Source organism: Balaenoptera borealis, assembly GCF_965194805.1.
Source record: "Balaenoptera borealis genome assembly, chromosome: 16".
Classification (NCBI taxonomy): Eukaryota; Metazoa; Chordata; class Mammalia; order Artiodactyla; family Balaenopteridae; genus Balaenoptera; species Balaenoptera borealis.
In genome coordinates this window covers 81,188,287-81,213,140 of record NC_138872.1, presented here as the reverse complement: position 1 = coordinate 81,213,140, position 24,854 = coordinate 81,188,287, and the positions used below count along the sequence as shown (strand labels likewise).

Sequence of the window (24,854 nt, the reverse complement as noted above, 5' to 3'; positions counted from 1 at the left end):
GCTGGGGTGCTCCCACCCTATAAGGAAGGGTTTCCCTCAGCTGGATCCCTTCACCAGAGGTGTGACACACCTCAGGGGAATTCATCTTTAACTGAAGACTCCTGGACCAGGCTTCACCAGGTCCTGTGTAGAATCGTGGGCAGTCGGACCAGAAAAGAATAAACATGACAAGGAAGCTTGTAGAACCCTAAACGTCCTGTCTTCTTCTGGCCGTGTTTGGAAACGGGGCTCCATCCCAGTTCCCTCGTGTGGCTGTGACAGTGTGACCAGAAGGGAGGACATGGGGCCCCAGCCTAGTTGTCAGGAGAGCGTGCCCGAGCCCCGGTGGAGAAGGGTTGGAATGTCCGGGTTTAACCTGGCTGTTGTCTCGGGCAGTGAGCCTGCTGGTGGGAAGGGCTGGTCGGTGGGCGGGGCCAGGAAGTGCTCTGGGTGGCATGTGATTGGGCGCCGCCTGGGGAGGGGAGGGGCTGCTCTCTGACCCGTGTATCTGGAGCCTGTGGTCCAGTCAGGAGCACTGTCTTCATCGCTGGTTGTTTGCTGGCCTCCTCCTCCCTTCTCCCCAATTTGGGTGCGGAGTCTGGGCCCGGATCCTAGTCCGTCCCTCTCCCCCGACTCCATTCACTCACCGTGAGCTCGATCTGGAGTCGAACTTAATAAATGGATGCTGGTGGGCCTGCCCAATCACCTGGACACGGCTGTCCACGGGCGTCCCCTCCTTGGAGTCCAGGAGATATTGGGACCTTCTCCTGGGGCACACAGGCTGTGCCGTGTTCCCACCCCTAGGATCAGCAATGGCCTCGTCACTCTCCTAGAGGTGCGCTTAGCTTTGCCTAGAAATAGGTAACATGATTTGGGCTGCTCGGAAAACCCCTGTCCCTGGATATCCCTTCCCAGGAGGCCTGGAATGTCTTGTTTGTTCACTCATTCATTCATTCATTCACTCATTCATTCATGTTTGCCTGGAGGCCGGCTGCATGCCAGGCCCTGGCCAAAAGAGAGCGCATGGCTATCTGTCTCTCTTCAAAGAGATGACTCTCCAGGAGCGAGGAAGGATGGTTTGAATGGTGGCTGGGGTCCAAGGTAAGCCAGGCACTTCATCCTGACAGGGGGCTTGGGAAGGCTCCTGGGACGAGGTGACATCTGAGCTGAGGCAGGGCCTCGCAGCAAAGAAACAGAATAGCTGGTGGCCACGATGAGAGGGGCTCAGGGGCTCCAGACCCCTGCATGGGGCTGGGTGATGACAGATGAGGGGGGCACATGAAGCAGGGGTGGGGGGACCACAGGCCCAATGCACTCAGCTGAGGAGTTGGGGCTTAGCTGGTCCTTCCCTTCGATTCTGCAGCATCTAGTCCAGGAGCTTTCAGTTAAATAGAATTATCTCCCCACCCCTCCTGCCAAGACAACTGGCTGAGGGACTGCTTTCTCCTTTGATGGGAGCACCTTGGGCAGCGAGAGCCCAAAGCAGGAGGGAGGAGGCAGAAAGGAGCGTGAGCCTCGTGAGAAGCCCTCTACCCATCACATCTGTGCCTGGGGAGTGTACTGCTGGCTCAGAGCTCTGGGTTTTCTCGGAGGAGCAGACTGGCCATGCTCTACCACCTGAGGAGCCGTAGGAGACGGAGCCGGACCAGGCATGATGGGGGCCTACCTGCACCCCCTCCCCTACCCCGCAGAACAGAGTGCCTGGGTCCTAGGGCCCTTCTACCCAGGCAGAGGGGACCCTTTAGGGAGGCCACTCTGGCCCTCCTTCAGCCATGCCCATCCTCATGGGGCAAGGAGTCCATGAGGCCAGGGGGATGTGTCCATCTGGAGCCTATGCCCCGCTTCTAGACCATTCTCTGGGTACCTGGCTAAACAGCCCTGAGTGGCTTCCAGGCCTGCTCTGGCCTCTTCCTTGAATCTGGGGGACGGTGCCTGTGGTGGGTGCACCCCAAGCCTTAAGAGGAGGGTGAGGGGTGGCTATTTGTGGGAGTGAGGAGCATGAATGGAGCTGGGACGTGCAGGCTGGGTCCACACACCAAGTGTGGGATGGAGCTGAGGGTAGGAAGAGAAAGGGGTGGGGATCGGGGTCTCACTTGTTTCATTTGTAAAAATGATGTGTTGTATGAAGTTATTGGGGGGATTCAGTACTGGGGCGATGGTATGTGTAGGCCAGTGTCTTGCTGGTGATATGCTCTTGGTACGTTGGCTACGACTCCCAGAGAAGAGGTATAAATATCAAGTGACTCATGAGGGCACACAGAGCTGGTTTGCTGCCGAGTGGTTGGGGCACCTGCACCAGCGTCCTCCTGCTGCCCATCTGCTCAGTGTGAAGTCTGGGCTGGGGCCACCACAGGGAGAAGGGGTTTCTGCAATTCTGCAGAATTAGATTTGGGGATCAGCGGGGCCATAATCCTTGGTGGCGCCTCTCTTTGCTGAGCGCTATGAAGTCAGCACATTATCTCATTACACCCCGATGACATTTTTATGACAAAACTGTGCAAGTGGGGGAAGGGAGGGTGTGGTTGTCAAAACATGAGTGTAACAGAATCTGGGCACACTGAAGCCGATTTGGAATGCACTAGAGGACTGGCATGTGTCCCCAGTCCCTCCCTGTGCTCCCACCCACTCCCCCGGGAGCTCCACGTAGGCCTCTTTGTGTTTGTTCATCCACTCAAGCGTCTCAACAAATATTTATTAAGGGCCTACTTTGTGCCCGGGGGGGAATATGATGGTGAGTAAGACCAAATCCTCTCTCTGATGGAGTTTCTATTCACGTAAATATGAAAACAAGAAAAAAATATTCCCTCCTAACGAGTTCAGGAAATTAAAATAGGGTAATGACTGAGTATAAATCCGGGCTACTTTAGAGGACATGGGAGAGAGATTCTTTGAAGAGATGACGTTGATGCTCAGTCATGAATGGTGAGAAAGAGCCTCCGTGTGAAGATGGGGTGGAGATAGTTGGTGCAAAGGCCCTGAGGCAGCGAGGTCCCAGATGAAGGAACAGAGAGAAAGGTCCGTGTCCAGAAGCAGAGCAGGTGAGGAGGATACAGAGGCAGAGACTGATCTCAACAAGCCTCAGTTTGGAATTTATTGTAAGAGTACTGGGACGTCATTGAAGGTTTCAAGTACTGATGATAAATGTCTTGATTTAGGTTTTAAAAAAAATTAAACTTTTTATTTCAAGGTCATTGTAAATTCATAAGCAGTTGTAAGACATAGTTTAATTGTGTTAAAATACACATAAATCAAAATTTGCTGCCTTAACCATTTTTTTTTCTTTTGGCCACGCCACATGGCATGCGGGATCTTAGTTCCCCAATCAGGGATCGAACCCGCGCCCCCTGCAGTGGAAGCGTGGAGTCTTAACCACTGGACTGCCAGGGAAGTCCCGCCATCTTAACCATTTTTAAGTGTACAGTTCAGCAGTATTAAGTACGTCTATACTGTTGTGCAGCCATCACCACCATCCATCTCCATAATTCTTTGCATCTTGTAAAACTGAAACTCTATACCCATTAAGCAATAACTCCCCATTCTCGCTTCCCTCCAGCCCCTGGAAACCACCATTACCACTAATCTGTTCTCCATTTCTATAATTTTGTCATTTCAAGAATGGAATCATACAGTATATAACTTTTCAGGAATGGGTCTTTTTATTCATAATTCTCTGGAAATTCATCCAGGCTGTTGGGTGTGTCAAGAATTCCTTCCTTTTTATAGCTGAGTAGTATTCTGTAGTATGGATGTGCCACAGTTAGTTTAACCATGTGTCTGTTAAAAGACATTTAAAAACAACTGGGTCGTTTCCAGTTTGGGGCTATATTGAATAAAGCTGCTATAAACATTCGTGTACATTCAAGTTTTTGTGTGAACATCAGTTTTTATTTCTTTGGGTAAATGCCCAGTAGTGTAATTGTTGGGTCATATGGTATTTGCATGTTTAGTTTTTAAAGAAACTGCCAAACTGTTTCCAGAGTGGCTGTACCATTTTACATTCCCACCAGCAAAGTCTGAGTGATCCAGTTTCATGCATCCCTGCCAGCATTTGGTGTTGTCACAATATTTTATTTTAGCCATTCTGTGTAGTCTGTTTAATTGTGGTTTTAATTTGCATTTCCCTAGGGGCTAATAATGTTGAACATCTTTTCATGTGCTTATTTGTCATCCAGATATCTTCTTTTGTGAAATGTCTCTTCATGTCTCTTGCCCATTTTCTAATTGGATTTTTTTTTTTTTTTTACTGTGGAGGTTTGAGATGTCTTTATATATTCTAGATACTAGCCCACTGTCAGATACATGGTTTGCAAATATTTTCTCCCACTCTGTGGCTTGCCTTTTCATCTTCTTAACACTTTTTTGCAGAGTAAAAGTTTTTAATTTCAACGAAGTCCAGTGGATCAGTTTTTCATTTTATGGATCATGCTTTTGGTGTCAAGTCTAAGACCATTTTCTCCTATTTTTTTTTCTAAAAGTTTAAAGTTTTATATTTGACACATAAGTCCGTGATCCATGTTGGGTTGGTTTTTGCATGAGGTGTGTGATTTAGGGAGAGGTTCATTTTATTGGTCTATGGATGTCCCAGCTACACCAGTACCATTTGTTGAAAACATCCTTCCTTCATTGAATTGCTTTTGCATGTTTGTCAAAAATCATTTGGGCACAATTGTGTTGGTCTCTTTCTAAGTTCTCTTTTCTGTTCCATTGATATGTGTGTCTATAGTTCTGCCAGTATCACATGGTCTCGATTGCTGTAGCTATGCAAGTCTTGGAATCGGGTAGACTGATTTTTCCCACTTTATTCATCTCTTTCAAAATTGTTTTAGCTACTAGAGTTCCTATGTCTTTTCATATAAACTTTAGACTAATTTTGTCTATATCTACCAAAAATCTTCATGAGATTTTAACAGGAATTGCATTAAACCTGTATATCCACTTGGGGAAAATTGATATCTTTATTACGTTGACTCTTCCAATCCAGAACTATGGATTTCATTTATTTAGATTTTTTTTTCATTTATTTAGATATTTTTTGATTTCTTTCATCTTTCTTCATTGATTTCTTGGATTTCTTATAGTTTTTGGCGTACAAGTTCTATTCTTTTTTTTTTTTTTTGGAGTGATTGTAAATAGGTTTTTTTGGTACAGTTGGTAAAATTGTATTTTTCATTTTGATGTCCATGAGTTCATTGCTAGTATATAGAAACACAGTTGACTTTTGTATGTTTATCTTGGATCCTATGACCTTGCTGAATCCATGTATTAGTTCTGGGAGTTTTGGGGTATATTCCTTGAGATTTTCTCCAAAGACAATCAAGTCATCTGTAAATAGAGACAGTCTTGATTCCTCCTTTCCAACCTGTATGTCTGTTATTTCCTTTTCTCAACCTTTCACTGACTAGAACTTCCAGAACTTATAAATGAGTGGAGAGAATGCTTTGTTCCCAGTTATAGGGGGAAGGCATTTCACCATCAACTATAATGTTAACTGTAAAGTTTTTGTACATGTTCTTTATCAAGTTGAGTAAATTCTATTATTATTTTTCTCAGAGTTTTTATCATGGGCACTGAATTTGGTCCAAAAATTTTTTTTGCATTGATTAACATGGTCATGTGATTTCTTTAGCTTGTGAATATGGTGATTACATTGACTAACTTTGCAATATTGAACCAACATTGCATCCCTGGAATAAACTCCACTTGGCCATGGTATATAATTTTTTTAATGTAATACTGAATTCTGTTTGCTAATATTTTGTTAAGGATTTTTGTGTCTATATTCATGATGGATATTGGTCTGTAGTTTTCTGGTTTTGTACTGTCTTTGTCTGACGTTGGTATCAAGGTCTCATAAAATAAGTTAGGAAGTGCTCCCTCCTCTTTTATATTCTGGAAGAGATTATATAGAATTGGTATTAATTTTTCTTAAACATTTGTTAGAATTCTCCAGTGAACATCTGGGTCTGGAGATTTCTTTAGGGGGAGTTTTTCAGCTACAAATTCAATTTCCTTAGTAGTTATAGGGCTATTCAAATGATCTATTTCATATTGAGTGAGTTGGGGTAATTTGTGTTTTTTGATGAATTGGTCCCTTTCCTCTAAGTTGTTAAATTTATGTGTATCATGATCTTCCCAATGTCATTCCTGATATTGATAATTTGTGTCTTCTCTCCTTTTTTCTTTGCCAGTCTTGCTAGAGGTTTATCATTTTAAAAAAAAATCTTTTCAGAGAACCAGCTTTTGGTTTCATTGATTTTTCTCTGTTGTTTTTCTCTTTTCAATTTCATTGACTCCTGCTCTTATGTATACTATGTCCTTCCTTGTGCTTGCTTTGGTTTTATTTTTTCTCTGCTTTTTGGAGGTTCCTGAGATGGGCTGATTTAGGTTTCAAAAAGATCACTGGCTGCTGAGGGAAAAATGGACACAGGCTCAAGATGATGGCGGGTGATAGCTGGGGAAGTGGAGAGAAGTGAGTGGATTCAGGAGGTGTTCTGGAAACTGAGATGACAGGAGTGTCTGATTACTTATGGGTGGGAGCAATTTGGGATAACCTTAAATTGTTGGTGTGAGTGGCTGGCTGGCTGGGCATGCCATTCATTGAGTTGGGGACACTGACAGGAGGTCACCCCTAGGAGGCAGAAAACAACAGCTCTGCTTTGGCCAAGTGAAGTGTGAGATGCCTATGGGGCATCCACGGGGAGAGGGGTATCAAGCAAGAGGTTGATTTAAAAAGTTTGGAGTTCCAGGAAGACCCTGGGGCCATACTGAATTTCATGGATTCTCAGATGCCATTGGTTTGGAAGAAGTGCATTATCTTATGATCACTGAGAATGTTGCTAATTAAGCTATAGTGCACCATCAACTGTTACATGAATCCCAATGTCAGAGATGTTAAAGTGTAACAGTATGTGCATGTTAGAATTGGGGAAACTTGATGATTGAGAATCATAAGCATTTTGATGGTATTTAAAGCTATGGAACTGGAGGTGAACTTGGGGATGAATAGATGGAGAAGGGGTGCTGATCCCGGAACAGTCTGGGCCCCAGCCTCTGAGATAGGGCTAAGGAGATGAGAAGAAGCAGCCAGGTCAGAAGGAGCATCAAGAAAACCCAGTGTTCTGGGATGAGACTTTTGGGAGGGAGACTGTGAGTCTTTCAATGCTTCTGGGTGGCCGACGGGATGAGGGCTGAGGAGTGACCATTGGATTTGGCAATGTGGAGTCACTGGGGACCTGGCAACTGCAGTTTTGGGGAGTGGTGAGGATGGAGGCTGAGATGGCGTGGGTGGAGGAGAAAAACGAGAGGTGAGGAAATGAAGATCCGAAGGATAGAAAACTCTTTCAAGAAGTTTTGCTGTGAAGGAAGCAAGAAATGGGGCTTGGGGGACTTCCCTGGTGGTCCAGTGGCTAGGACTCCATGCTCCCAATGCAGGGGTCCTGGGTTCGATCCCTGGTCAGGGAACTGGAACCCATATGCCGCAACTGAAAACCCCACATGCCACAACTAAAAGATTCCTCATGCTGCAACTAAAAAAAAAAAAAAAAAAGATCCTGCATGCCGCAAGGAAGAGCCCACACGCGGCACCGAAGATCCTGTGTGCCACAAGTAAGATGCAGCGCAGCCAAATAAATAAATATTAAAAAAAGAAGAAATGGGAAAGAGGGGATATATGTATACATATTGCTGATTCACTTTGCTATAGAGTAGAAACTAACACAATATTGTAAAGCAACTATACTCCAATAAAAAATTTTTTTTAAATGGGGCTTGGTAGCTGGAGGGGAGTAAGAGGTCCAGGGAGGTGTTTTTTTTTGTGTGTTTTTAAGGTAGGAGATACAGGAGCATGTTTGTAAACTGCCAGCAATGACCTGGGAGAGAGGGGAGGCGGCTGGTGAAGGCGAGCAGAGGATGGCTATAGGAGCAAAGCTGCCCGGGGGGTGGGGGTGGGGGTGGGTGGCGGTGGGGGGAGGTGGGGGAGTGAGGGGTTGGGGGGAGTTAAGGGGTGTGAGAGGAGTGGGAGGTGGACCCGGAAGGGAGGGGGAGGGCCATGTCAGGGCAGCACTAGGAGAGAACGCCGGGGTGGGGGGCACCCATCACCCATGCGGGTCCAACCATGTGACACCCAGACGGTCTGATTTCGGGGCTGACTCTTTCCACCCATCCATGAACACCTCAAAGGCAGGACCACAGTGTCCTCATCCCAGAGCCTGGGCACATTAAGCTGCTTAACAAATGTTCATTAAAGAAACGTATCCATCCTCTTGTTGAATGAAAAAAAAAAATTGTAATACAACTGTGTCCCGTTTGGATTTTCCCATTCCATGATTTTTTTATATTGGGTTTTTGTAGTGTGTGTGTGTGTGTGTGTGTGTGTGTGTGTCTGTCTGTCTGTCTGTCTGTCTGTCTGTGTGTATGTAGGTGAGGGTGGCACCCAAACCTAATGTTCACATACAAACATGAGCCCCAGAGGATGGTGCCCGGCGCCCAGTCAGTCCAAGCTGGTGTGGAGCGGTGTCCTGCCGGGCCGGGTCTGGTCTCAGGACCTGCAGCTCTGACTCGGGTTTCTCAGATCATGCGTTTGGTCTGTTTAGCTGTTTGTTTGGTACTGAATGAGCACTTAAGCGCCAGGCACTAGTGTGCAAAAAGATCACGGCCCCTCCCTCTCAGGGTTGGGGGGGGGCGAGTGGAGGGAGGGACATGTCAATCAAAGACTCACAGCTATGCGGGGGCGGAGGGTGTCCTGCTATAAGACCTGGTTCTGGGGTTTCCCTGGGGGGCATTTGAGCTGCGATCTGGGGGATGAGGGGATTTCGCTAGGGGAGGGGGTGCAGGTCAGGTAAAGGGAACAGCCGGGGCAGGGGAGCGGGGGGGAGTCCCTTCCCTGCTGGCTTCTCCTCCTGGCTTGTAGTGAGGGGCTGGACCGGGACACTTCCCTGTGAGGGGCCTTCAGAACCAGTGGAGAGGACTAGGGGTGCTGCCCCTCCCTGTGCCTCAGTTTCCCTTTCTGGGAAATGGGGATAAACGCCCCCGTCTTGCTCTGGGGTGGAAATCACAGCCCTGGCTGTGCCTGGTTCACTGCAGCAGGATGTCGCACGTTTTCGTCGCTGCCCTCCTGCCCTCTCGAGCCCCCGCTCAGCTGCTGGAGGGGGTGGGCCCCAGGGCCAGACAGATTTGGAAGGAGGAGCCCCAGGGCCTCGGGGGTTAAGTTTTCCTCGGCCTGGCTCTCCTGCCCTCGGCTCTCTCCCTGGCCCCTCCGAGCTCTTTGATGGCATTAGAGCCAACCTTTTCCAGATGTGCTGAGCCGAGGGGTTTGCCGGAACTTCATCTGCCTCCGCCAGACGGCCCCCTGCCAGGCCACCTCCCCCCCCTGGTTGGGTTGCCTGCCTCCCTCAAGGCCACATGAAGTCCTGGACTTAGTGCTTTCTTAAAACGTGGCCTGCTTTCCTGCCCCTCCTCGGTCAGCCTGTGTGGTTCGAGAAGCCCACGATGTGTCCACCTCCCCCCCGACTGGACCGTGGTCTTGGGCTTGAGTGGGAGCGGCGGCCTGGGCGGGGGACACTGCCCTCTGGGCCTTCTGTCCCTTCCGTCCGCACTTGGGAAAGACTAGCTTGGACTGTGGGGAGGCCAGAGCCTGGAGGACCCTGCCGGCTGCCGCAGAACTGCGGTGGGACAGCCCATCCCCCTCCCCGCCGGCCCGCTGCTATTAATCAAGAGATTAATAATCTCCTGCCTCCCTTTCTGAAACCCCCACTCCCGTTTCCTGTTGAGTCTCCAGTCTGTCTCGGTACCTCCCAGTCTGGTCCTCCTCGTGGTGGTCCCTGCTGAGGAAGTGGGGCCGGGGCAGGAGCCGAGGCCTGCAAGCTGCGGTGCCCAGTGAGGGAGGGAGGCCCCCCGCCTCCACCCGATGAGGTCTCTGCCCTGGCAGAGTCGTTCCCAGCAGGCAATGCCCAGACGATGGCCCTGTCCTGGCACCCACTGAAGGACCTCATGATGCTGTGGGGACATGGCCTTTGGATGCCAGAGAGCCATGGCCTGGGCTTACACACCTCCAGTGACGGGCATCTCACCCCTCCTGGAGCTCTTTCTTCATATTCCCTCTCACATGACCTTGTGCACCCAGGGCCACCTTTGAGGACACACAGGACTCATCTGCACCCTATCTAGGGCAGTCACTGAGTGGCTGGAGGACTGCGGCCAGGACTCTCAGAGCACCTCATGACCGCTGTGCTCACTGGGAGGGTCCCGGGGGCGCTGCAGAGGGCAAGGCCCTCCTCTGACTCCTGGGACGGGTCGGGGGGCAGCTTCGATGTGTTGTTGAGCGGGAGAGAACATGGGGCTCCCATCAGGAGGTCTGGTTCAGTCAAACCTCTGCTGCTTTATCACCTGGAATCTGACCCCCTCTTTGGCCTCAGTTTCCCCTCCATCAAGTGCGGCCATTCATCCCTGCTGGCCCGTCTTCCTCGGCCAGCAGCCTCCTGACCCACTTCCTCACCTCCCATCTCTCCTGTCCAATCTGGCTGCCATGCCAACACAGGTGGGCTCTTTCTGGAAAGCAGATCTGATCATGATGTTCCTCTGAGCCACGGTGCCTGGGTGGCTTCCCCATGGCCAGGAAAAGGGTGGTCTCCGCGTGGGTACACAAGGCTGTCTGTCGAGGGGTGGAAGGACTATATCAAGTCTTCTGTTTATTTTTTAATCTACAAAATAAAAGAGAAATTAAGCTCTACTGTTTTTTATACATGCAAAGATGGTAAATAATATGCGTATATATACATGTATAAATTAATAGACTCTCTTGCAGGCTCAGAAATGTGTTACTGATCAGGAGCACCCCTGGATGCCTGGAGAGCATGGGTAGTCTCCACGGACGCAGTGCGGACTCCTGGCCTGCACTACAGGCTTTCACAGCCGCCCCGAGTGCCCTGTCTGCCTGTCCGAGCGCTCTGCCTCCCGGATGCACCAAACTTCACCCAAATTTCCTGGCTCTCCTGGTGCTGGTTGCCTCCTCACCTTTTTAGCTCAGCAGAGCTCCCTCAAGTGTCGCCTCGTGTGGGAAGTCCTTGCTGGGCCCTCCTGGTGGATGGAAGGGGCCATGCCCTGCTCCCTCTCCCTGCATCCATCAGTTTCCATGGACGTCACCCTGCGCTCCTCCAGAGAGCCACCCCGTCTTGGTTAGCATTACAGTTCCTGGCCTGGGACTCCATCTGGTACAAATTATTCAGCGATTGTTTTATTCATTCCACCAGTCTTTACTGAGCATGTATGATGTGCCAAACCCTGAACTAGGCCTGGGGTTAGTGGAGGAGACGGACATCAGACAAATGATCGCACAGGTGCGATCACCCTTATATACTTGGAAGGGTGATAAGTGTTTAGAAGTCAGGGTTCTATGACAGTGTAAATCGAAGGGACTCAGCCTGCAGTGGGGTGGGTGGAACTGAAGGGTGGGCTGATCAAGGAGGGCTTCTCAGAGGAGGTGACACTGGAGGCTGCATTGGAGTTAGTGGACATCTTGGGCAGAGGGAAGAGTGGATGACAAGCCCTGATATAGGAAGGAGCTCTGGGGGTTCAGAAACTCAAAAGCCGATTGCTGCTGGAGTTCTGAGTAGCCTGGAGGGGGGCCGGCAAGCAGCGGGGCAGCCAAGGTGGACAGTAGTTAGAAGTCTATGTGGTCATACTAAGGATTTGGTTTTTGTCCTAAGATTGAAGAGAAGCCAGGAATGGTGCATGGAGGAGATTTGTGCTTTGAAAACATCACTGGAGCCAGCTTCTGTGTATAGGCTGGAAGCTTGGGCACCAGTCAGGGGCCATTGCTGCTGTCTGGCAGGGTGATGAGGGAGGCTGGACTAGGGCGGGGTGGGGGAGAGCAGTGGGCAGGTAGGATCTACTTGGTGAGTGATCTCCCTGGACTCGTCGATGTGAGGCGCCAGAGAGGGGTAGAGTCAAGGTTTCCATGGATATTTGTTGAGTGAATAACAACCCCCTGGAGAATATATGTCCCTGAATTCGCCGAGTGACAGTGAGGGAAGTCCCAGAATCTGCCCTACAGAAGGAACAAATACACAGAGATCAGAAGTCCCTAGAACTGGTCTGTCTTGGAAAAAAAAAAAAAAAAAACCAGGGCTAGTGAGACACCAGACGGGAGACTCCACATTGTATCTGGAGAATTTCAGGGTAGCAAGGGATCTGTATGTTTTTGCATCTCAGCTCAGACTTCACAGGAGACTCAGAGAGGCAAGGACAGACTTTACAGGGGGTTCAGAGAGGCAGGACTTGCTCAACAGCTCACAGATGGGCAGAGATGTATTGGGATCAAGTGTTGGTGAGGATGTTTTAAACCATCCAGTCTACGATATTTTGATATGGCAGTCTGAGCAGACTAATACAAATACCTGGGGGTAAATTGAACAAAAGATGGCACACTGCTGAGAAAAATTAAAGAAGACTTAAATAAATGGAAAGTTATGCCATATGTATGGATAAGAAGACTCAAATTATTACGATGTCAATTCTCTACAAGTTGATCTATAGATTCCATATAACCTTATCAAAATTATAGTGGGCTCTTTTTTTTGTAGAAATTGATAAGCCAATTAAAAAAGTCAATGGGAATGCAAAGGACCTAGGTGTCCAAGACAACCTTAAAGGAGAACACGATTGGAGGACTTACATTACTGTATTTCAAGACTTACTATTAAGCTATATTAATTAAGACAGTGTGGTTTTGGTGCAAGGATGGACAAACAGATCAATGGAACAGAACAGAGAGTCAAGAAATAGACTCATATTTAAACAATCATTTGATTTTCAACAAGGCACTAAATAATTTAATTTTAGTGGGAAAATTTAGGCCAAAAGAAGGTCTTTTCAATAAATTGTGCTGTAGCAAGTGGATATCCAAATGGAAAACAATGAACCTTGACTCCTACCCAGCAGATAGTAAAATTTTAAAAATGATAAATTGAACTTGATCAAAATTTACAACCTGATCATTAAAAATACACCTTTAAGGGACTTCCCTGGTGGCACAGTGGATAAGACTCCACACTCCCAATGCAGGGGGCCCGGGTTCAATCCCTGGTCAGGGAACTAGATCCCACATGCATGCTGCAACTAAGAGTTTGCATGCCACAACTAAGAAACCCGCCTGCCACAACTAAGACCTGGTGAAAATAAATAAATATATACATACATACATAAATAAATATTTTTTTAAAAAACTGGTATCAAAAATACTTCCAAGTTAATAAAAAAAATACACCTTTAAGAAAATGAAAAGGCAAGCCACATATTGGGAGAAAATACTCACAATACATATATCTGACAAAGGTCTCTCATGTATCTTACAAATCAATAAGAAAGACCCAAAACCCAATTTAAAAGTGGGCAAAAGACTTGAACAGGCACTTCACAAAAGGAGATATCTAACTGGCAAGCATGAAAAGGGGTTCAGCTTTAGTCAATAGGAATTGCAAGTTAAAACCATAATGAAAGAGTACTGCATACACCCTAGAATGACTAAAATGAAAATGATTGACAATATCAAATGTTGGCGAGGTTATAGAGCAACTGGAACTCATACACTGCTGCTGGGCATGTGAACTTGGTTCATCCAGATAGGTTTGGGACAAGTGTTTGTAGCATCTGCTAAAGTTAAACATATAACCATCCTATGGCCCATCAATTTTATTTCTAGGTATATACCCTAGAGAAGTGAAAAAGTGTCCATGAAGACTTGTACGAAAACACTCATAGTGTCTTTATTCATCAAAGCTCAAAACTGGAAACAACCCAAATGTCCATGAACAGGAGAATAGACACATTTTGGTATATTTACATAATGGAATATTATTTAGCAATAAAAAGAAACAAAGGAGTGCTACACTTAACAGCATAGATGAATCTCACAGACATGATGGGTGAGTGAAAGAAGGCAGACACAAATGAGTGCATGCTGTAAGATTCCATTTATATAAAATTCTAGAATAGGCAAAACTAGTATCTGGCGAGAGAAGTCAGAAGAATGGTTATGTTTGGGGGCTGGGTGATCAGTTTGGAAGGGGCACAAAAGGACTTTGGAGCAATGGGAATGTTGGTGTAAACATATTGAATAGGTAAGAGTTCGTTGAGCTAAACACTAGATTTATCTACAGATCTTCCTCGACTTAGTGATGGGGTTACATTCGCGATAAACCCATTGCAAGTCGAAAATGCATTAAATACACCTACTGAACATTGTAGCTTAGCCTAGCCTGCCTTAAACATGCTGAGAACACTTCCATTAACCTATAGTTGGGCAAACTCATCTAATACAAACCCTGTTTAATAGTAAAGTGTTGGCCATCTCATGTAATTTATTGAATACTGTACTAAAAGTGAAGAACAGAATGGAAGGGTACCCACCGTTACCGTACACAGCTGAAGGCACGTTGGGCCTGAAGAATGTTTGAAGCATTGAACTAAGATTAACTGCTGGATGATGGGGATGGTACAGCGACAAGATCGTCAATTTCTCTCTCTTCTGATAAGGCTGGAGAATAGCTGGGAGAAGGCACTGGGGCATCGGCACTTGTTGATGGTTTAGCAGGCATAGTGTTCTTCGGGGAGATATCAAGTTTGGACTGTCCGGTTTGTTTCTTCTTTCCATTTTATATTTCTCTAGAGCAAGCAAGAACATCCTGTATCTGCCTGTCAGCTCTTGCGAATGTCTCATAATTGACGTCCATTTCTTCTAACATCCTTACACCACTGCTGATAGCAGCAAACGTCTCTGCCAGTTTCTTTGCTGTGAACTTTCCTGGTGCCTCAGGCATAACTTCTTCCTCTTTCCTTCCTTCTTTCTTCCTCCAGTTCGATCAGCTCCTCAGTGGAAAGTTCTTCAGCTTCGATACCAACAATCTCACGAGCATCCTCTTCGTCAATGTCCAATTCTAGCTGTTTCCCAAGCCCTAATATCTTGGGACTATTTCATCCACAGCAGAATCTTAGTTAAAGCCTTTGAACGTGTTCACACATGTCTTTAAAACTTTCTTCTAAATGCTGTTCATGCATTGCCACGTGACTTCTTCCCATGAGGCAGCGATGGTCTGGGTAGCATTTAGAATGTTAAAAGCTTTCCAAAACTCTCAGAGTGTTCGGCCAGATCCCGTCTCTTCAACAGCCTGCACAGACCGTTGGTGTAAAGAGTGTGCTTGGAACGTAGCTGTGGCGCCTTGGTCCATGGGTTGAATGAGTGCAGTTGTGTTCGGTGGCAACTACACAACCTTGACATCAGGATGCGTGTCGCTGGTGTGCTGTAGGTGCCCTGGAGTGTTGTCCAAGATCAGCAGACTCTTGAATGGCATGTTGTTTTGCCTTCAATATTCTCCTGTCTGAGGGATAAAACACTTCAAAAGCCAGGCTTCAAACAATGCTTATGTCATCCAGGCTTTCTTGTGATGGTGATAACAAACGGGAAGCGAATGCTTGCTCACATATCTGAATGCTCTAGGGCTCTCCGAGTGGTAGATTAGGAAAAACTTTCATTGGAACCCTGCAACATTTCTACCCCAAGGCAGCCTTACACGGTGTTCGAATGCCTTGAATCCTGGCATCGTCTTGGACTCTTGATGAATGTATGTACGCTCTGGCATACGCTTCCAGAACAAGCTCATTTCATCGACATTTAATATTTGTTCTGGCAAATATTTCTCATCCACAATTATCCTCTGAAGCTCTTCCTTAAAAACTTTGGCACCTTCAGTATTGGCACTTGCTGCCTCACCGCTGACTTTCACATTATGAAAATTATGCTGCCTTTTGAAGCATTGGAACCGGCCATAACTTGGTATAAACATTTGCATTATTTGTAGAATCATCAACACACTTTTTTAGTGTATGGAAAGACTTCTTGCCTTAGCCTGGATGGTCAGTAGGCTAAGTGGTATGAACTTCTGTATCTGGTCTTCCATCCACATGACAAGTTTTTTTTTTTTCTTTTTCTTTTCTTCTTATTTATTTATTTATTTGGCTGCACGGTGCGGCTTGCGGGATCTTAGTCCCCCCACAAGGGACTGAACCCGCACCCTCAGCAGTGAAAGCGCGGAGTCCTAACCACTGGACCACCAGGGAATTCCCAGACAAATTTTTTTTTTTCATGTCATCCGTCAGCCCAGCCCTTTTCTTCATGACGACAGTGAATTTAACCAATGCTGATGATTTCACTGCATCACTCATTTGCTTCTTATCCTTTAAGATGGTCAAGATCGTCGATTGCCAAAGTCCTAACTCACCTGCGACGGCTGTTACTGGCTTACCGTCTTCATGCTGGGCGGTTATCTTGAGTTTCATCTCAAGAGTAATTGCCCTCCTCTTCTTCTTCTCACCAGAAGCAGGAGACAAAGATGGGCATTTTGTAGACATAATGGGATGGGAAAACGCGAAACACAGTATCGAAAAAAATGCTGGTAACACAGTACCCTGTTGAGTATTGGTTGTTTACCCTTGTGATCGCAGGGCTGACTGGGAGCTTCCCATCATCACCAGAGAGTACCGTACCCCATATGGCTAGCCTGGGGCAAAGATCAAAATTCAAAATTCCAAGTATGGTCTGTATTGAATGCGTATCACTTTCGCAGCATCGTGAAATCCAAAAAATTGTAAGTCAAACCATCATAAGTTGGGGACAATTTGTGTTTTACTGCATGTAAATTATATTTTAATTTAAAAGGAGAAAACAAATCCATGACAATCTGAGGCGTGAACTCAGCGCTTTCCTCCCTGGCACTGACCACCGCGCATGGCCACATTTTCACGAGTGTGATACAGGATTAGTGCCACCAGCTCTGGCAGAGTGGAGCTCGTGCTGCCTCCTTCATTCTTGTATCCCCAGTGCCCGGCACATGGCAGGCACCCCACACGTAAAACCAAGCTGTGTACAGGGTGTTGGGGTTACTGAGGAGGGAGCCTGTCAGCTCTGGCTGGGGCTGGGGGTGCTTCACAGAGAAGGGGATGTGGAGTCACACCCTGAAGCCTCTTGGGGATTTTTCTCAGCAGAGTAAAGAAGGAGGGATGAGTAGGCAGAGGAGCCTGCATGTATGTGCAAAGGCCCAGAGGCAGGAAGAGCTGCTTGTTTGTGCTGTGGCGGGAGGAGTGGAGGGGAGAAAGGTAGGCAGGGCCTTATTTGCTGACCTAAAGGGTGTGGTCTTAAGTCTATGGGAGCCATGGAAGGTTTTGAGAGAGGGGAGTCACAAAAGCGGATCTACATTTTAGAAAGATCAGTGGGTTTGCAGACTGGAGCTCAGGGGAAGGGCTGGGAGTTCTTCATGGAGGGTGAAACGATGGGGACAGCCCATGAACACTTGCACCTGCCCTGGGCATTCAGTAGAGATCTGAGGGTCTGAGCCCTGGCCTGCTGGGCTGGGGAAGCAGCGCCACCTACTGGCTCGCCCTGCTCCTGGACTTCGCAGGCCACCAGGATGCTTCTGGTCCCGCAGTGGGACAGGCCAGCCCGTGGCCCTCAGAAGGAGGGGGCAGAAAGAGACCTCCTCTGGGGGATGAGCTCTCCCTCTGGTTCAGGGGCCTGAGATCAGTACCTTGTGCAGATGCAGGGAGGAACAATGTTCCCCTGTACTGAACGAACACAAATTAGTATTACTAGGTTCTGCTAATTCTGCCTGGGTTTGGAACCAAGTTCCACCACCTTCTAGCAGTGTGACCTTGATAAAGTTACTGAAGCTCTCAGTGCCTCAGTTTCCTCATCTGTAAATTAGGAATAGTAATAGCATCCACCTGTCAGGGTTGTTATGAGTCAGCAAATGTAAAGCACTCAGAACGGTGCCTGACACGTGGTAAGTATGCAAAGCTCTTACTATAGCTATTATTATTTTATCACCATCATCACTCAGGGCACAAAGTGAGGAGTGCCTGGCGCCTTTGGAGGGCTCATGGGCTGCAGGCCGAGGGGCAGCCTATGGCACAGGGGGCCTGAGGGCAGCTGTGGCAGCTGGAGAAGGGCTGGCCCCCGTGGCTAAACAGCTCAGACTCTCTCCTGACCACAGTGGGGACAGGCGAAAGGTGCTGGCCAGGAAGAAAGGGGTCAGATCTGTGTTTCGCAAGCGCAGCAGCTACACGTCCCTTTCTGCTGTCACACGTGCTCTCCCAGGGAGCCCCAGACCCAGCATCGCAGTCCTCAGCGGACAGACCCGGAAATGGGCTCAGGGAGGTTAAGGAACGTGTGCAATTCACATCGTGAATCAGGGGCAGGGCCCTAAACTCTCAGCTTATGCCCCCACAGCCCGGGGCTCCATCTCCTCCATGGTACAGTGGTTATGGGAGGGATTCCATAGCTTTTCTGGTCCCTCTCAGCCAGAGCAACAATCTTCTTTCAAGAATTAATTTTAAAACTGACTTTTTAAATTGAAATTAAAGCGTCTTCCCTTTCCCAGCTGGGCCAGTTCCTGGCTGGGAAATTTGCAGCAGGAAGAGGGTGTGAGCGTGTGTGCATGTGTGTGTGTGTGTGTGTGTGTGTGTGTGTGTGTGACAGCATGTGTGTGAGCATGTGAGTGTACATGTGAGTGAGAAATCGTGTGTTTATCATACAGACAGTCTATTTGGACTCCTTGGACCCAGGCTCGCCTACCCACTTATGTCCCCCCAGGCTCCTTCTATAAGGAGTGGTGACAATGACTGGTCCTCTGCCACCCCCCCCACCCTCTCCCCAGTGGCCTATGCCAGCTGCTTCCTGCCGTGGATCTGAGAGTCCAAAGGCCTGCATTTGCTCTTGGGCACTTCTCCGTGCAGACTTCTGGCTCCTCACTCGAAAGTTCCAGCCCCTGGCTGCACACTGCCAGCCCCTGCCCCCCCCCACCCCCCGCCGCTTCCCACTTAGAGCTCCAGAGGGAAGCTGGTTTGCCGGAATGTTTACGAAACATGAGTGAGAGGATTTTTTTTTTTGAAAGAAAAATTAGTGTAGCAGGATTCTTCAGATTTAGTGCAGTATTTCTGAAATTCAAAACCTGACTTATGTATTTTCCTGTCAACAGTGCATCTCAAAACGTCACGCCTGCTGCCACCAATTAATTCATAATTTTCCCATTCACGATTAAGTTGCTTGGTGTCAGCAGATGCAAATTCTGTGAAGTCATGCAGTTTTGCTTTCAAGAGGAAGTTGTGCAGACTTTATCAAGCAGCCAAGTTATAATGATGCATGTAAATCGAATAATAAAGCCGAATTTTTGCCCCTCGTGAAAATCAGTCATATGTTTTTGTGTTTGTGTGTGTGTGTTCATTGAGGTATAAGTGACAGATAACATTGAATTAGTTTCAGGTGTGCAACATAGTGATTCAATATTTGTGTATGTTGTGAAATGATCACCACAAATAAGTCTAGTTAACATCTATCACCACAAGTAGTTACAAAAATTTTTTTTCTTGTAATGAGAACTTTTAAGATCTACTCTCAGCGATTCTCAAATATGCAATACAGTATTATTAACTATAGTTGCCGTGCTGTACGTTACATCCCATGACTTATTATAACTGGAAGTTTGTGCCTTTTGACCACCTTCACCCATTTTGCACTGCTCCCTATCCACCGTCCCCCAGCTTCTGGCAACCACCAGTCTGTTCTCTGTATCTATGAGCTTGGTTTGTTTTTATTTTTTTGTTTTTAGATTCCACCTATAATGGAGATCATACAGTATTTGTCCAAGGTCTTTCCATGTTGTCAAAAATGGCAAGATTTCATTCTTTTTTATGCTGAATAATATTCTAGTGTGTGTGTGTGCCACATTTTCTTTATCCACTCACCCACTGATGGATACTTTGGTTGCTCCCATATCTTGGCTATTGCAAATAATGCTGCAGTGCACATGGGGCTTCAGATATCTTTTTGAGTTAGTGTTTTCATTTCCTTTGGATAAACACCCAGAAGTGGATCTTATGGTAGTTTTATTTCCAACTTTTTTTAGCAACTACCGTACTGTTTTCCATGGTTTCCAATTTACATTCCCATCAACAGTGCATGAAGGTTCCCTTTTCTCCATATCCTCACCAACACTTATTTCTTGTCTTTTTGATATAGCCATTCTAACAGGTGTGAGGTGATATCTGTTTGTGAGGTGTGGTTTGGTCATATATTTTATATTCACTATTCTTGGAGTTTCACAAAATAGTATCAAACTTATTTTCAAGAAAAATTTCAAAATTGTGTGAAAATTTACCATGGAATCCCACAGCAGTTTGCAGGAGCATTTTGTTGCTGCAAGGGCCCCACTACTGAATTGCAAGTTTTCACTGAAGTGTCTCTCTCTCATCTATCAGGCTGGGATTTTCTCAAGGATGGGACTCCGTTTTATTAATCTGTGACCACAGTATTGCATGTAGTTGATGCTCAATAAATATTCATTGGGGACTTCCCTGGCAGTCCAGTGGTTAAGACTCCATGCTTCTACCGCAGGGGGCACGGGTTCAGTCCCTGGTTGGGGAACTAAGATCCCACATGCCACGGGGCGCAGCCAAAAAAAATACGTATATATATTCATTGGATGAATCAACCAAAAGAAATAATGATTGGGAAAAAGGTTGGAGTTAAGTGACTTGTGGGTGGTTGGAAGTTGTACAGGTTCTAATGATATTTTTCTTTTCCTTATTCATTATCTTGGGCTGCCTTAACAAAATATCATGGACCAGATGGCTGCAATACAGAAATTTATTTTCTCAGCCAGCCACCTCTCTGTGTCCTCACATGGCCTTTGTTCAGTGTGTGCATGTACGCAGAGAGAGATCTCTGTCTGTCTTCCTCTTCTTAAAAGGCCACCAATCTTATTGGATTGGGGCCCCACCCCTCTGACCTCATTTAACCTAATTACCTCTTCAGAGCCTATGCTTAAGTACAGTCACATTGTGGGGGTTAGGGCTTCAACATATGATTTCTGGGAGACACAATTCGGTCTGTAGCAGTCATTTCCCCACCCTAGGGGGCCACCCTTGGAGACTTGTGGGAAGGCAGAGCTGGAAGGGACTTTACAATGCACCCGACACAGAGAGGGGTGGTCACTCGCCCAGGGCCGCATAGCCTGTGGGAACAGAGCTAGGATGATGGACTCTACTGCCTGGGGGGCTCCCAGAGCCCTAGGCTGGGTGGTTTCAGCAGGAGTGGGATCTGGGGTGGGCAGGTAGGTGCTCACACTGTCCTGACTCTGCCCTTGTGTTAGTTACAGGACTCTGATCAGACCCACGTACAGAGTGTCCTACCGCACAGTGACGGCGCTGGAGTGGAGGTGCTGCCCTGGCTTTACCGGGAGCAACTGTGACGAGGGTGAGTCCGCCGGGGGCAGGGGGCAAGAGGAGCGGGTGCTGGCCGGGCCGAGCTTCAGAGTCTACGGATGCTCCTCCCTCCCCTGCCCTCCTTCTGCGAGCAGCTCTCCTTTCTTCCACATTCCTTCCTTCTTTTTCCTAAGCATCTCTGAACCAAATGCTCGGGACTGGCCAAACTGGGGTGAGCCCGGCACCCTGCCTGTGGGCACAGAAGTGGGGTCCCGTGTGCACTGCTTGGGCCAGGCATGAAGGAGAATCGTAAGCCCTGGCCTGGGGAGGAGATTCAATGTACAGCCTATTTCTTCTGCTCTGGCTCTGACTTACCCCAGAGCCGGGGCAGGCAGAGCTGGATATCTGGGCTCTGAGCAAATGCAGATGAGGAGCCAGGAGCCTTGAAGCCACGCTGGTTGTAGAATAAGGCAGATGGACCTGGTGGGCGGCAGCAGCAGGAAGACCTCACCCTGCTGCCCTGGCCCTGTTGCTGGGCAAGTGCCCAGAGGGAGGAGGGGAGGTCGGGACCCAGAGCCGCAGCCTTCCCTCTGAGCCCCGGAGCCAGGCTCAGTCTGGCACTGGAGCTTGATGGGCCCAGAGAGAAGCGCTCAGGTGGGATTCAGAGACAGCGACAGAGCCCATCCCTGCAGCACTCACATCCAGGGACAGTGGGACCTGCCTGACAAACAGGTTTGCAGCCCACCTGGTTTTCCAGAAGAGCTGGGCAGTCCCAAGGCTCAGGGGTCAGTTTTGAATTTGGAAACAGTAGTTCTCCTCAACCTCGACTTTCTGACAAAATGATCCTCTCTTATCTTTTTTTATTACCTAACTTACTGATTTTAGTTATATGTATATTTAAAATATAAGTACTCTATATGTGTATGCTTTCATTGTAAACTGCCTAAAAGTCTTTGGATTACAAATAATAGCCTAAGAACAGGAAGGGCAGTAATGATAATGATGGTGATGTTTCAGTGAGCCTGTGGCCCAAAGCTGAGCTGAAGGAAGGGGTTGGGACGTGGAAGAGTCCAGTGGTACCTCCTTTACTGGTTTGTGAGCCTGATTCTGGGAAGGGAGGTGGACAGCCTCAGGGGCTGGCCCATACTTGGGGGGCACAGGACTGCCTGGGCCTTTCTTTGGGGAGAAACAGAAGGGACCCCAGGTGTGAGGGGCTGAGGGGAGGCCTGGCTCCCCCAGGTGAAGGCGTGGGCGGCAGGACTTTGTGCTTTATGTGTTGAATGACCACGGCTCACACTGGGTCCCTTGTTGAGGCCGGAGGCCCTCAGAACCAGGATTTGGACCATGGTTGTGGGAGAGACCTCTGGTCCCTCCAACAGAGTAGAGCAGACCTGTCCTCTGGATTCTGCGAGGGGCTGGGGAGACGGCGTTCAAGGGCAGTGACTGATTTACCCTTAAGTAACTGACTCAGCGCTTTTCAGTGACCAATAAAATGAATACCGTTGGCTCTACCTGATGAAGTACTGGCTTGCCATCAAGACCTCAACTTTAGAAGCCTTCCCTAAGCCTTAGGAAGGCTCCTGGGTCCTTCTTTCAGCTCCGGAGCCTCCGAGGGCCCCCCACCCCCCGCCACCTCGTCATCGCCTCAGCCAACTGTAATCATGTGTCTTCACGTTGGCCTCCCCCCGCCCCTTGCCACCCTGCAGGGCTGTCCAGTTCCTCTAGGGGTAACTAAGCCGCACCCGAATGGGGCCCCTTCCTTCCTCTCTTGGAAACACTGCAGTGCTGGAGCGTATATGTTTTTCATCTCTCTTCATATTCTCTTCATTAGAGAAATGAATGAACCACGAGACGAAGTGTAAGTCTCAAAATGTGTAAGTCATAATTCTCACACAAGTGGCTTGTGAGCGTGCGTTGTACTGAACTCATGGATTGTGGAACCAGCAACATGGCAAAGCTGATTCAAAAGAGATTAGAGAAACTGATAGATATGCAGATTGGGGTCCCCAAGACCACGCTTAGGTTGCTGCCCTGAACCAGAGCTCTTAGTGGGACTCAGTTGTGTATACACAGTGGCTTCCTGCATGGCTGAGATGTTTCTAGCCCCTCTGGTGGTTGAGCTGGCACAAGGGATGCCCCCAGAAATCACAGTGTTGGCGTAAACTATCTGGCCCAAGGCTCCCAGACTCTCTTACCAGATAGGACATTTCAAGAGCTTAGAGATACCTCCCAGGAGCCAAGTGCAAAGGCCAGACCTCTCTTTGGGTTAGGTTAATCCTTTACTGATATGTGTGTGTGTGTGTGTGTGTGTGTGTGGATACACATATATATGAATATACACATATATAATGCATATATTTCATACATATGAAAATATAGGAACTATGATATATTTTAAATATATATGAAATAAGAACCTGAAATAAAATCACTATGTTAGATCCTACAGGACAATAAAAACAAAACCTTTGGGGTTATCCTCTCTACTGAGCAGAAATTGTTTACATATCCCCAGTTTTGTACAAGTTAACATCCAACTTTGCAGAACCTGGGCTGTAATCCACAGTGAATGGCAAGTAAACAAGGTGAGCTTCCCCCAGGATGTCCCATGGCCCTTGGGTGGGCTCCTTAGAGAATGCTGTAGCATGACATTAAAAGGTTAGGCCATCACCTTTTTGCCCACGTCCATGTTTTGGGTAATTCTTGCAGACCGAATGGACGAAGCACAGCATTTGGCGAGCAGCAGACCTGGCATGTGTGGGGGGCAATCCTTGTCCTCAGGGAGGTTCTGCCCATCAGGACAGGAGTAGGTTCAAGCAGGGCTGGGGCCCCATCCTTCCTGGGAGAGGAGACGTAACTGTGAGCTGGTCAAATGCCCCCAAAGGTGCCCGCCCTTGAGAGCTTAGCACCTCACCTCCAGAAGAAAGCTCTGACCTGGTAGACCACAGGGATATGGATTATCAATGCACTCACCAGAAACGTCTGGTCGTCCTGAGCTAATTATTAAGAGGTGTCAACACCACTCCAGACACTGTCAGCCTCAGAGTCTCTGCCAGCCCCTCCCTGGTGGAGGAACCTTCCAGATTCGCCCACTTCGATGAGGGATGCGTGTTCATCTTAGGGCATGGGATGAGGCTTGCCTCTTTCAGGGAGTGTCAGGGTTGAGCAGCCCCTTCCCAGCTCTGAGCACGAGGGTCCTGGGAACCCTGTGGGGCTGAGGAATTCCTGGGAGCATGAGGCCCTGGGCTGAGGTCGGGACTGGCTCCTGTAAGCCCCGGTAAAGACTTTGCATTCCCAAACATGAAACAGTAATGACAGAAGACAAAATCAAGGCGGTGTCCGTGACTTCAGACACATTCCTGAGATGGTTGTGGAGGGGTCTGGACCATGAACTCCCACCCGGTTCCCAGTCCAGCCTCTCTGGAAAGCCAGCAGGTCAGAGGTGCCCTCCTCTGTGGTTTTGCTTTGGTTCAGATGAGATTCCCCAGGAGAAGCATCTTTCTCTGCTGTGTCTGGCTTTCCTTCCAAGCTGTCGGGTCTCTGGTCTTAGGACTTGGGGCTGGGACTGCCTGGGGGTAGGTGGCTCCTGCCTCCCAGGTGGCCTGTCTCTGGGCCTGCTTCCCCCCTGC

The 24,854-nt window shown here is 48.0% G+C and overlaps 1 protein-coding gene across 4 annotated transcripts in view; it reads left to right on the top strand.

The window, feature by feature from the left end:
- Positions 1-24,854, top strand: part of COL26A1 (collagen type XXVI alpha 1 chain) — a 176,371-nt gene that overhangs the window by 53,746 nt on the left and 97,771 nt on the right. For 3 of the 4 annotated variants that reach the window (XM_082358783.1, XM_082358781.1, XM_082358784.1), the window contains exon 3: positions 21,174-21,277. In XM_082358783.1, the coding sequence (XP_082214909.1) occupies positions 21,174-21,277 (104 nt within the window). The remainder of the gene's footprint in view (positions 1-21,173; positions 21,278-24,854) is intronic. The other variant, XM_082358782.1, reaches the window with a different exon arrangement.